Source organism: Chelmon rostratus, chromosome 2 (assembly GCF_017976325.1).
Source record: "Chelmon rostratus isolate fCheRos1 chromosome 2, fCheRos1.pri, whole genome shotgun sequence".
Lineage (NCBI taxonomy): Eukaryota > Metazoa > Chordata > Actinopteri > Chaetodontiformes > Chaetodontidae > Chelmon > Chelmon rostratus.
In genome coordinates, this window is record NC_055659.1 from 14,434,035 (window position 1) to 14,448,182 (window position 14,148).

Consider the following 14,148-nt stretch of genomic DNA (forward strand, 5'->3'; position numbering starts at 1 on the left):
AAGAACTGGACATCATATTGACCTGCGGATATCAATAACTTGCTCCAGTGACCAATACGTTCCATACTGTATTACACCATGTAACTAAAGAGTGTGACCTTTGGTTACTAAAGCATTTAATCAATGCTACAAGCTGGGATGCAGCAACAGAGGACACACTGATGACTGTTTATGTTCGGAACTGTGCATCGTTGTTGAATTGATTCCTGTGAACGACACATTTGCAGATATAAGCTGGGTCTGAATTCCATGCAGCATACAAATCTTGAGAAGGAATCATAGTTGTCATAGCAGATTTGTACATTTTGCCAGAAATCAATGTTGTTTATTGTTTTGTACAGAAAATCAAAGCAATCAATCAAAGTGCACTTATGCAAGACTTCAATCATCAAGACCTCTGTTTTATTAGCGCATTACTCCAATTTTAAAATATTTCCTTCATAAGAAACTTGTATGTATTAAAAATGTTGGTAATTAATTAGGAGGCACTGGCACCCATTCTTGGGACCATCAGATGCATCACTTTGAAGCATCGTGAGGATAATTCAGCACTTTATAGCTGCAACTCTGTCAATCAGACATTTGCTGTTGGAGTGTCTCTGCAGGCTCCAGCATGTCAGTGGCCCATTTGTAAGAGGAGCATTTTATTGACTCAGTCCTTCTGCTCCGGGTCATTTTCAGTCAGGTGGAGTGCTGTTATCTTCTCATTTGAAAGACAATCACATTGAGATTCTGTTTGCTGTTTTACACGTCAATGGAAGCCTTTCAAAAGCAATGGGCTGCTTTTAGTCTGTGTGTCAAACTCGGCACTCTCCTGAGAAGTGCTGCAAGGCTGCCACTCCTTCTCCTCCTCCACCCTGCGCCTTCAAAAAAATCAGTTTACGATCCTAAATATAAAGTAGCATTAACACTTTTTCTTAAATGTATTCTGTTTGTTGTATTGTTTTAATGTATTCAAATGTCTCTGGGCAGTGTGTAAAGCTGCCATCCTGTCAATCCTCTGGGGTGTTCACATAATAATTGCAGTGGGCTGGAATCAGCAGTTGGAGGTCCCAGCCATCTGTTTCTTCATTGCAGTCCAAAGAGAGCCATGATCAATAGCGATCAGGTAGCAGATGACAAAGGGCACGTTTAACATGTCAGTACTGTTGTCCCATTGATTTATTTTTTTTTTTTTCAAAAAAGGCTTAACGGGAATACATAAACAAACAAGCTCTTGTGGATATAAACTGATCTCTACCAGCATCATTTCTACTTATGGAAAATCCATCTAAAAAAAGGACTCACATGACATGTGATGATGTTTTTGTTGGTTTAGTCTACATTAAGAGTACTGCACCAGTTTAGCATTACAACACCAGTAACATTATTGGAATCCCCAAGCACAGTTTTAAGGAGAGGTATCAAAACCAATGTAGCAGAATGAGAGAATTTCTTTTTATTCCACGTTTTTTTCCTTCCCTGTCAAAACCTGCTGAATTACTAAAACGTTAGATACTTCGATTGGAGATTTGGCTGCGTTATGCTAGCTGCAGCTAATATAGCCTTGATGCGCCAGCCTCAAGCAAAGATGAGGAGCGAAGCACAGGGGTCTGGTAAGACCACAACACACACCCCAGACACCCCCTTTTCATTTTCAAACTTGTAGTCTTCACACCCAACTGGTGCCGACTCGAGTGACATCACTTGAGGTAATCCACCAGACTTCACACAGCTCCCTCTGGAGCCACAAAGGCCTGTAGTAGTGGTACTCCTCAAGACTGAATGGCAAGCCATTTTATTCAGGCGTATGCCTTTTTTTCATTTGCTGGGTTATAATATTCGCACTGCTTTCTGGTCAGTTGCAACATCTTATACAACAGTAGCTGCACGGCGCATCACTTCATGCCAATCCAAAATGATAAAAAATCAAACTAGTGGTGACACTCTGGTGACCTTGCAGACCATTTACAGCTGTGAGCTTCCATCCATTGATGTTCTCTGTGTATCACCACTGGCTCTGTGCTGTAGGTATGATGTAAAGGAAGGTGTAGTTATACTGGACGGGCGAAGAGGACATTGATTGCTCACTTATGTTCCAGTAAACGCAGTGGCTGTTGGAAGCATGAACTGTATTTCCTGAATGTAGTTTTAAAGAATGTTGTTTCCTTTGTTACGATAAGACTCTGTGTAATGCTGCTGACTACAATCTGTCTCATACAATACTTAGAAAAAACTAATTTTTTTAAAAATCTGCCCATCCATTATTCACATTTTTTTCCAGTGTATCTAAAATCACCTGGTTGTACGGGAGTATACAGCATATACAGCTGTCAGCAGCATCACTACCAAATATTCAGATGGTTCAGGCTCCATGAAGGGCTAATGTAGGATATGGGGTCTTAGTAAAAAAATTCCAGATTGTCTAGAAAATTAAAGCTAAAAGAGATTAGCATGAAAATATGATCCTAAAAGACCACACAGATCCTCCATCTGCCTCCCGTAAAGCTCTCTTTGAAGCCCTCCAAAGGAAAAGAGAGCCTTTGAAGAAACAGGCCTGTAGCCACAGCGGGTTGTAAAAATGTTTCCACTGTTGGGATTCTGGCCAGATAATGAAGCTGAGGCAGGAGCGTGCCTCAGCACTGCTATTTCTTGCGGCAGACTGCAGGGAGGAGGACTTATCGAGGTTTGCCTGCTGATCCCAGCTTCCTGTCTCCAAAAATGCTCCATTGTCTTAAAGGGCACGATTGAAAACTCCCGCTATGATTGCACCCTGCATGCAGCGACCTGAGCGAAATGACCAGCTCGATTGTGCTCCCTGAAGGGGGTCGCAGTCAGACTTGGATTCATTCTACCTCCTTATCAGGTTGACTTGGCTGAACTTCCTCTGGCTCCACTGCATTCCCATGCCCTCACGTATATCTGCAGTCAGAGGCAGCTATTTTTGGGTCCCATCAATCAGTAGCCCCCATTATCATAAGGGATTTTATTGTGTATCAGGTCCTGTCTTGTTGCAGCCTTAGATCCAGAACACAAATCTAACGGTGCTAAATATTAGTGTTGAAACTAACCATAAAAATCAAAACCTTTGAACTTAGAGCTGATTCTAAAAATGGGTTGGAATTCAAAACGTGAGTTGTTTGATTGAGGGTCCAGACTGGTCGGCTTCGGTTTCAGGCCTTCTCGGAGATACTCAGACTGAGCTGTGACTCATTGGATATAACACTTTGTGATGAAGCTGGACCCTTCTGACCTTGCGATCATGTAACTCTGTAAAGTTGAAGTGCGGATACGGGAGAGCGGCTCACATGTTGTGGTTATATGCAATATGAGATGACTTATTGAACATTGCCTCACATCCACTGCTAAAAGGTCATTTTTGACTTGAGTCTCTTTGGGCTGGATGGAATTCGATATAAATATAAGGAGCATTGCAAACCGAATAATTTAATCAATTGAGTGGATATTGCAGTTTTTATATCTAACAATCTAAAACACTAACTAAAAATTAGGCCATTCTGATGTTGTGGGCGTGTTCACATCTCAACCTTAAGCACGAGAACTTTTTACTTTCACTTTGCATAGCGAACAGGTGATTTAAGGTGTGTTAAAGTCAGTTAAAGTAAAATTCTTTAATAATATGTGGTGCCGTTTTACAGTTTTAGGAGTAGAAACCTGGGAGCGGCATGGGTGTGTATTTGGTATGTGGCCTATTTTATGATGAGATTAATTTTAATGTTATTTTTTCCTGGAAGCTGATACTGTCTACATCCAGATTTTTCAGGAAGAGCAGGGGAGCTCGCCAGGCTTCCTGTCAACAAGAGGAAGCAGCCTGACGTTTGGGCTGTTCGTGTCAGGCGTTGGGGAACTGCGTATCCGAACAGGCCAGTTTATAACATGCACAGCGTGTAATCGTGCACAGGCCACAAACACTGATAGAAAATTTGTAAGAATGTGGTCACATGAAAAAAAAACAAAAAACAAATGTAGATTCTATCTAGTGCATTTTGAATTTGGCTTTTTATCTCAGGACAACAGGAAAAAGAAGAGAAAAATGGGAAAGACAAAATCAAAGCATTAAAATGATTCTGTTGCATGCTTCTAAATTTTGACTGACGTTGATAGAACCTGCTAAGGACAGCTTACTTTCAGTTGTGTTCCTTTATTGTTCTGGAAAGACCAGCTGTGTCATGTGAAGTTCAAAGCTCCATTTACAATACAGACGACGTTATGTGGACAGCAGATGAGAGATTTGGCTGTCCTCCAACAACAGAGCAGACAGAGTATAAACTTCTGTGACCACCACAGTGGCTGCGTTCCACTCAGGCCCGTGAAGTGGCCGTTTGTCTCGTCCTCGTCCTCTGAAGTCAAACTCGGTTTAGTTCAGTTACCCAGAGTCCCGACTGCCGGCTCTGCTTTATGTCCAGACAGACCTCTGGATCCTGCAGACACTCGGTGAGGCAGACACAGCAGCACACTTGCAGCTAATATTAAATCAGTGAATAAGGCTTTCCTGAGGATGAACCATTTTTCTTGTCATTGTCTTGCATCTCTTTATTGCTGTTTTTTAATGTTAACCGCCAGACACATTAGAGACACTTATTTTAATGCGTTTACTATGAGCACACTCAAAAATCCAAGCCTTCCATTTTCAAGATGGACCCTCTGTTCCTGAGCTGATTTTGCAGCTGTGAGTAGCCACCAAGGAGCACTTGGCAGGGATTTGCCAATTGCACTGTTTTTAGTATAACAGGTGACCTCCTCAGACGGTACTTCTACTGCCTAATATCAAGACAGCCATGCCCAGTTTTAATTAATTAGACTTATGTGACATGTTATAATGTAGGTGCAGTTGCGCTTCCTTTTGATTGGTCTTTCTTATGACTGCGTAGTCCACCTTCAGAATATGTATCAGATTTTACATTTAGTGTGTCTATATGCTACATACTGCAGGGAGCTCCTTGTGGGCAGATTTTGTCTTATTTTGCACAGTAAAACAAGAACTCTCTGCCTCACATCTCATCTCGTTCCGCAGAGATGACTGTTTCATCGGGGCATTTTCAGTTTTTTACGGTAGGGGTTTCAAACAAAAAAGATACTGTAGTTGTGCTTGAGGGAAACCATTTGTAATTGTTTCCAGCGGCCAGTTTGGTTCCAGCATTCTTGCTTATTTTCTCTCCCCCGGCTACAGTGCTGCATAGTTGACGTCACTCTACACAGGGACCGATGGGGGAGTTGATTGGCTTCAGGTTCGTACAAGAGCTGCGCGACAGATATGAGAGAGAGGAAGGGAGGGGAGGGGGTAAAAATAGCCTGCGTGCCAGCTTTGCATTGTGTAGGATCTGCATCTGCACACAAAAGCGCTCGTGAAAATCTCGGGCTTGGAACCACAGAACGAAGGAGGTCCATTTTAAAGTTCAACAATGACTTTGCATTTGCAAGAACGTATCAGATAACAGTTTTTTGTTCTATATGTGCATTTCAGGCTTAAGTTCTTTCTGCCAATGCAAAGTTTGAGGTCGTGCTGATAAGTGTATACAAACATTAAAGCCAGCATGGCCGGGGGTAGGATGTGCATCTTGCAAACAAGACGTGCTTTGTCTGACAGCAGGACAAAGGACGCAGACACCCTGTCAGACTCGAGGAGGAGTATGCCTCGAGTGTGTCTCCATAACCCCAAACCCCATAAGTGGTGGGAGTTGAGAGGGCTAGTCGAAAAGTTCCCCTTGGCTGCCGGAGCAGAGATAATTGGACCCAGGTTTAGCCGGAGTTTTTGGTATTCACATCTCGAGCCAAGTTTTGATCTTCACAGCTCCTCTCGCCAGACAGCGCCTGTGCGAGAGGGGTCGTCCGACAACGTGACGTGTTTTGACAGATTCTCTGCATGTGGGGCATCCCGACCCATTTCACGTCAGGAGATGTTTTTGTTTTTTCCCTTATGGTCCTACATGTGTGGATTATGATGTTTATGGTAAACATGTGGTGTCATGTGATAGCCAATATCCGTCCAGTGACAGCGGTAACAGCAGCATTTATGTGTGCAGGGTTTGAATCGATTCTGTATGGGTGTCAGGATTCTCCATTTGTTCAGAGGTCGAAGGTCGAGCCCGTAGGAATAATGAATCAGTAGATGACAGGTCGCTGACGGGTCATCCGTCCTGAACTCTGAGGTCATGAGTTGTGAGTAAGGGGTGTGGCAGCAGTACTGTAGGGTGACAGTGGAGCCAGAGGAAGGAGAAAAAGATGTGTTTTCTGTTTGTGAAGCTGTCTCCATGACTGACTGTGTTTGCTGACCGCCTTTAGCCTCACAAGACTCTCATCACGCTTCTCTTGTCCTGTGGTCTCTGTGTATCACATTCATTCCAGCTATTGACTAAAAATCATTCATGCATGTAGAACTATGATTCTTTTCATTGTTGGTTCATCTTCATTTTCATTAAATTTTTATTAAAGGAAAAAAACTAAAGCAAACAAACATCCTGGAGCCCAAAATCATGTCTTCAAAATGATATTTTCTATAAAACCCCTTTTAAAGGAAGTGTTTAGTGCAAGTTTTGATGTAAATCTGGTTAAAGAATAAGCAAACAATATTGCAAATCTCACCAAGCATTTCATGTCAGCTTTCAGTACTTGGTTCAGATACTCTTGTGATACAGATGCGTTTGGGTCAGTACAAACGCAGCATTTAGGGTCAATACGCAGCCGTATTATCAAATTATTCATTGACACATTTCTGCTCATTAACTTAATGATTGTGTTAATGACAAAAATTGCTGCAGCACCACATACATCTGTCAGCAAGAGAGGACAGGAGATTAAAGCTGCTATTATAGACGGACTATCATGCCCTGTTTTGAGTCAACAGCTTAAGCCTGTTCAAACAGCAGGATCTTCAATGTGTCTCTCTATTGCAGAAGACTCAAAGAACGACAGGAAATCCAGAAAGAAAATGGCCCCTCGAAACTCAAACTGCAGCTACTTGAAGTGTAACCTGGCAAGGTGTCTGGAAAAATTCCTGTGTTTGTTATTTCACTGCCTGGAGAATCACATTTCTATTCGCACAGATGCAGCTTTTATAAGCAACATTCATCAAGTTTTTCCCACTAATATCACTGCCCTGACATGGCTGCATGCATCTTTTTTCAGAGCGATATGATTGTAAGACATGTGAGAATGAAGTAGGTCTCCTTGGTGGAAACTTGAGAAAAGCAGGAGAGTCCCTTCATCATATGCGAGGAAGCACCTTCTTGACCTCATCGTGGCTTGTTGGGGTCTTGGGGCTGCTGATTGGTCTCAGCTGCTCTATAACACAGTGATGAAAAATGCAGCCTCGCTGTCTGTGATTGTCCCTCACAACGATGAGTACTTCATCCGTCAACTTTGTCTGTGTGTGTGTGTGTGTGTGTGCGCGTGTTGGTGTATGTAACGTGTCTATCGGCAGGTCGCAGGAAAGAAATACACCCTGTGGGATCACTTCCTTGTTGAGGGCAGACGCGGCGGTCAGCAGGAAATGACCTTGGGAGATCTGCTCCAGCATATGAAGGTACGGCCAACTCATTCCTCTCAGCGAGGAAACACACACTTTCTTTACACCCGGTGCATATTTTATGCATGTTTTCTTGCCCTAAACCCGTTCAACTTCCTCCGGTGCACATAATGCCCATTGTTTGGAATGATTGACCACTTAACACCTACCATTCACAACTTCAGGACTCTACCGTCCTGGACGAAGGCCGTATGTCCCAAAATGGGAAGTGTTTTTCCTTCAAGGCTTCTCCACATCTTCATACACCCTAGATTAAATGATTAGCAAGTGATGTGTTTAAATGAGTAAATTGAGATCATTGGAAAAAGCTGGATAAAATCTTGTTTCTTTGATAATTAAGATGCTGTCTTGTACAACATACACCCAGAGGCACTAAACTAAAAGATGAGTGGATAAACTCGTCAGGGCTGTTCTGATTTGAACCTGACAGGTGACGGGAGTATGAACCTCATTTCATGTCTCTACCTGCACGTTTCTGTGCCAGTTAGTTCATACCAGCAATTGAAGCCACACTTCGGTTCCTGGCTGCCTTGACACCGTTGTATTTTAACTGTCTTGTGGACTTACGTTACAATTTTCTCACCAGCAACAGGAGACAAGATCAACCAGTGATGCTCACTGTATCCTCTGGCATGTGTCAAGCTGTTACTTCTGCCATCCCATAGATTATTACATCTTTTATCATCATAATGTTTGTTTTCTGACTGCTCCATATAAAAGATAGTCAATCAAATGGTTGCACACATAGTATCTGAGAATACAATGTTTCACAGCATGTATGGAAAATACTTCAGAAAACAAATGTAATCAGGATACTAGTCTATAAAGTACCAGTAAATTACCCAGTGGTGTTGTATAAAGCTGTCCTGTTGCCGTTACACATTCAGGACATAGTGTGTATAAAGTGATATAGGTCAACCAAAGTGTCTGAGCCTGTTTGTCAAAGCATGCACCCTCTTGCCCAGAGCAGACCTTTGTCTTATTGATTCTGCTGGAGTTTCTCCTGAGGAGGCACGCAGAAAATAAATTGGCAAGTGATCTTATTTGCTCCAGGTTTCGTTTAACCTTTGACTCGCTGGGTTTTCCCTGTTCCTTTTTTTTTTTTTGTTTGTTTGTTTTTTTGGAAACACTGAAGAGCTTCCTGAACTGCTGAAGTTCTCTGAGGCCACAGGTCATCATCAGACCTTTAGCTCTGCTGCCTATGAGAAATCTGCACACCTGTGCACAGCGCATGCAGTCGATGTTCTACTCTCTTTTTATACCTTGTCATGTTGGTCATATTGTCCAGTGTCTGTTATTATTTGTCTTTGTGCAGGAAAACTACAGCTTGAACATCTGCAGTCTCTTCTACGGACCGGCCATGTTATACAACGGCCAAAAAGACAGGCTCAAACTGAGGTAGGCCCAGTTAAGACAAAGATACAGTGCAGTTTTGCACACGCTTGGCTACACATGGCACACAACCCTGCGCACAAACAATCACAGTGCGCGGCCTCCTTTTGTTTGTTTAGAGGCTAATGGCAGGATGAGGTGTTTCCTCTGAGCCCGTGAGGACAGCGCCTGTTGACACACTCGCATGCATCACTGAACACTTGACGTTTGAGACCCCTCTCGGTTGAGTGTCCTTCTGTTTGTTGAGGATAAGGGTTAAACATTTGAATTAGTGTGAACTTTTCTGACTGCATCTGAGAAGCCCCGCTGTTTGGGCCTGTTCAGCGCTGCAGCACGTTAAAGTCACGTTTCTAAGCCCCGGGGTGTATGAAATGAATCAGAGGCCTCATACCGAGAGCCCTCCTCATCAGTTTAAGAGTTGAGTCACAGCAGAATATGCACCCTCGGGGATGTTTTGAAGCGAGGAGAAAACTAATAAATCAGTTTCGACGTAGAAAGTTGATAGGCAATAATTGAGTTGGCAAATTTAAAAGTTTGATCTTAATAAATCTTTGCTTAAATCTTACTGTGAGGTCTTCACGCTCATCTTGAAACAGACTGCGTCCTGCTCTGTTTTTGAGTCAAGCCTCTGGGAAGCTGCCTGGCGTTGGTGTTGTGGTTAGATTAAGCTACAGGGGGAGAGTGCCGGGCATGTGGACAGCAGGCTGTACATGACAAATGCCCCCTCCGCTAGTCACTTCCTGTGCACTCACCCTGTTCTAAGCTTCCTGTGTTTGGCCAGTGAAGGGAAAAGTAGAACTAAAAAACTCAAATAAATAATATGTTTTTTGTTATATTTTGTCAACAATTCGCATTAAAAGACCAAAGCCAATCGTGTCACTCCTTGTCTCAATACTTTTTAAATTTGCGCACTGTAGTTTTTAGCAAATCTTACATAGACAGGAGTAAATTGTGTTTTTTTTTTGTTTGTTTGGAACTATTTTCAGCTGTGGATTAATACACATTTGATCATGAATGTGTATTTTAAATCAGTCCTTAAAATAATGTTTATTGTAATAAGAACATGTCACCCAGTTGCAACAGTGTGGCTCACTGATCCTCTTTTTTTTTTTGTTTGTTTGTATTTTTTAAGATTTTGGACAATTATAGCTTGCAGAGAAATTAGCTATATCCACCCTTGGATACATCATGTTGGTTGTGGTCTTGTTATGGTCTACTGGCAAGGAGGAGGCAGCCATCTTTACACCCCTTGCTGCAGAAAAGATCTCTTTAAAAGCTAAATGAATGTGAATGTATGTTAAACCTAGTTCTATTTAATGTAACTATAATAATAATGTTATATTCATTCATACTCTCTTATATATACCGTATATTTTTGCAGTGTGTCTAACTTGGTGAAAATGGTCACCAAGACTGATATCCCTCCGCACAAGAAGATGCTGGAGTTGAACCCGTCATTTGTTGAAGATGAGGACTGTGAGTCAATCCCACCTATCAGATACCTGCTGCTCTGATGCCTTCAATGCCAAGTCGAGGCATCAGCATGGAGCGGCTTCAGCATGACAAGACAAGCTCTGCACTCCTGTGATGTCTGCTAAAAACAACCTCCTTTTCTTATTGTCTAATGATTTTTTACATCATCTGTCTGTCTGTTTCTTTCACGTCATTTCACAAGTACAGTATTCGTTAATCTATGATACTGTCCCATAGCCATGACAAAATGCACAAAGCACAATTTCCTCATTCTTTATAAATTATATTGGAAAAGAGGAAACTTTGCAAACTGTAATTTCCTTATTGCTAGAAATTTTACCAGAAACTTTTACATTTACATGTAAAATGTGTCTATCGAGAGGTCAGGCAAAGAGATTGTGAAGATGCTTGCCAAGGCATATGGATGAGACGATGTGGCGCTGCTGGGCCACAGCTGGCCTGGTTTCAAGGTTTAATTCAGGTCAGACTGAACGCGATGTGGAAGGGGTGCAGTCCGAACAGGCGCTTGGCCCAGGAGGTACAGCGCTCTGACGGTGCTCTTGCCATCTGGACACGGCTGTCCTATGTAAATCCCGAACCAAGGCGCGCATGCAAACCTCTCCCTCTCAGAAGAATCTCATGTCAGAGTGGAGGAGCTGGACTCATCTGCGAAACCTTCATCTGCGAAACCTTCATCTGTCCTCAGATGGCGTTTGTGCATGCCCTGTCCTTTTCCACATCCTCACAGTGTGTTTCAACTTCATTACAATGCTCTGCTCTCCCAGTTGGCTGTACTTGATTGTGGTCATGAATAATCTTCATGTTCACTGTGTGCCTGTGATTGACAAATGCTGTTTATGATTAAACAATATTGTAACAAATATGGGGGCTATGGGGAACCATGTTATGTTTGTGTACTTCGCTTAGCTAATAGACTTCAGTTCCCTTATCATCTTTCAAATAGTTCACTGACATACTTTTCTATGATGACTGCACCACACCCAGCCTCCCACTTCTGACCACAAACAAAGTTGACTTGCTTTATAAAGCTTCAGAGATTTTGCTGTTTGTTTTTTTTTAATATCACAGTAACTTTCAGAAGTTGTCAAAAAGATACTGCATCGATAATAACACCGCTGTAGAATCACATGTGTCATGAAGGATCAAGAAGAAGCTGCAATAGTTAGACTTTTACATTTTGTACCGATCAAAGTCAGGCAGGAACCCATTTTCATTACATTCCAAAAACTTTTATTCCAGATGTATCAACATTGTGGACAAAATCCAATTATAAAAATAGAACCATCTTATTGGGTTTTTTTTTTTTTTTGTTTAAGTGTCAGTCCGCAGTTCTAGCCTCACTTAAATGTATCCAATAATGTCATTGCATATGATGGGTTGTCGGCTGCCTGTCTTCATGAGAGCAGTGAACTGGTAGAAGTCAGTGTCCAGTTGATGGAGGCCTGTGTGGGACTGGTGAAAGAAAGGTTTGAGAGCCTGCAGTCCAACAGGACAAGACATCCGTTTGGGATCCTCTGCAGCCCTGCTGACCCTCGTGGAGTCTGCTGGCCTCGGCCTCACCTCCACACCTTTAGACATCCCTGCAAGTCTGCGCCGCATGTTGACCAAAATGTCTTTGGCAAGGCGGCGGCCCGCACTGGGCTTTAGTTCTGCTGGCTCTGGACTCTCTGGCAGGTCCATCCAGTTCTTTATTAGGTCAGCAAAGCTGTTGTCCCCCAGAACCAGGGGCTGTCTGTTCCTGCTGCGGCTCAGCAGCAGTGTCGTCCAGTCCCCTGGGTCACCGGCCTCGAATGAGGTCCAGCGCTCCAGGCAAGCGTCCGAGGTTGATTTGGGCCTGATTCGGCCAGAAGGTCCTCTGTTTGTCCGGAGGCAGGCAGAAGAGGAGACCCGCACGTTTCTGGTCCTCCTCAGCACCACACCTTCATCCTGCCACGAAGCCTCAGAGTAACCCGAGTCCACGTCCAGACTCTTTTCGCTGCTCGGGGAGCCTTGCGTCAACCGCTCATGCTCCTGCTGCTCTTCCTCCTCCTCCATGGGGCTGGCCAAGCAGCAGGCAGAGTCGTACGTGCTGGCCTCACTGGCGTCAGAAACACGCAGACGAGTGAGTCGCTCTTGCTGTGCCCTTTGTTTGCAGAGTCGCGTTACAGCAAAGGAGCGAACACACGGTTCGCTCAGTGGCCTCGGTCTGCTTATCTGCTTCAGGTCCTGCAGGGATCTCATCATGTACTGCACTTGGTCCCGGAGGCAGTCCGCAGAATCTCCTAAACACAGCTACACAATGAAACAGATAAAAAAGGACTTAGTGGTGCAGACAGAATTTAAATAGAGTCTATTTAAAAACAACACTTCTAACCGAAAAGTTATGGCGGGTTGTTGCGGCAGTCTACAGAGCAGTTAAGCTGGCTTCCAAAATATCCCATCATGCCGTGGCCGGTCAAGCCGAGCCACAGTTCCCTCTGTTATTTCTGAGCCAATAAGATTTTTACCAGCTGAGGTCACTCTGCTCTATGACCATATAACAAGTGAAGCATTCCTGACAAACCTCAGAGCAGCTTTATGGAGACCATCCCGTTCATGCACAATTCCAGAAAATGAATAAGACGTGGCTCTGAGAACAGGATGCACATTTCATACTGGGAAAACTCTCCCTGCCTCCTTAAGCTGGAGGGGAAGTTTGAGCAAAGTGGAGCTGAATTGTGGAGGAGTGCAGAGGCACATATCCTCTCTGGACTCCCCTAACTCACAGGATGTGGACTGCTCTGTATTATAAAGCAGGAAATGACAGCAACATCTTGGAATTACACACATTTCATGTGCTAATGATGAATCATATCATCTTCCAGCCTTCAGATAAACTCAGTGCAATCCAGTTGATCCAACATCTAAACCACATGATCTTCACAATAACGGAACAAAAAACATTACAAATTCTGCAAGCTTTGTGGCAGAAAGCAGAAATCTTCAAAGCAAAGTGTTTGACAGCAAATAAATTTGAGCTACCGACTTTCTCTTCTATTTAATTTGTTGAGCCTCCCTGTTCTGCTAATGTTTGGCTTGGAGCAACAAGGACACCACAACGCCATGATGTTATCACAGCTGTGGGTGCTGAACCATTTGGCCTCTGGGGGAGACTTATCTTCCATACAGAGACATCCTCAGTGGGACTCTGTGGTCAGTCTGCATCTCTCAAAATGCCCTGTTCTCCTTGGCTGCCTTCACACAACGTGCAGAGTGATTCACCCTGTTGTATGCATTTGGCAAAAGGGCAGTTTGGGTTGAATTAACTGTGACTTGAGGGACTGAAACACTCCAGCTTTCCAAAAGAGCAGCCATTGAGAGAAAAAAAGTTTAAGAATCAGTCCAAAAACTGCTGCTGCCTTGTGCAAAAGGGTCCTTTACAATCATGATCAAGCTGCTGCAATGCATCTACAAAACTGTCCAAGTATATAAAAACACGTGGAAAAAAAAGGAAAATCAACTCACCATTGCTTGGGAGTAAATGTCTGCAGCGAAGTTCAGAATCCCGTTAATTATTTCTGCAATAACAAACAATGTATTATATGAGTAATGGGCTTTTCACAATTCTAAGAAATATAGTAGTTTAATAGTAAGAGCCCTCACCTTCGCACTTGGTTTAAAATGAATCGCAGCGCAATCAACACCTTCACAGACGTTCAGCTGACCGGAGACAACGTGTCTCTCTGCATATTCTCTCCTCTGAGCCAGACGACCGTCTG

General features: G+C 43.3%; 2 protein-coding genes across 2 annotated transcripts in view; one reads left to right on the forward strand and one right to left on the reverse strand.

The window, feature by feature from the left end:
• uba7 (ubiquitin-like modifier activating enzyme 7) overlaps positions 1-11,418 on the forward strand; it is a 35,524-nt gene extending 24,106 nt beyond the window's left edge. The window contains exons 22-24 of the mRNA XM_041946131.1: positions 7,421-7,522; positions 8,841-8,923; positions 10,299-11,418. Of these exons, the coding sequence (XP_041802065.1) occupies positions 7,421-7,522; positions 8,841-8,923; positions 10,299-10,431 (318 nt within the window). The 3' untranslated portion in view covers positions 10,432-11,418. The remainder of the gene's footprint in view (positions 1-7,420; positions 7,523-8,840; positions 8,924-10,298) is intronic.
• Positions 11,419-11,669: 251 nt separating this feature from the next.
• On the reverse strand, positions 11,670-14,148 carry inka1b (inka box actin regulator 1b). The gene is made up of 3 exons (XM_041946144.1): positions 14,033-14,148; positions 13,895-13,947; positions 11,670-12,682 (listed from the first exon to the last, which is right to left on the reverse strand). Exons 2-3 carry the CDS (start codon positions 13,895-13,897, stop codon positions 11,753-11,755), a joined length of 933 nt encoding a protein of 310 aa, XP_041802078.1. The 5' UTR covers positions 13,898-13,947; positions 14,033-14,148; the 3' UTR covers positions 11,670-11,752.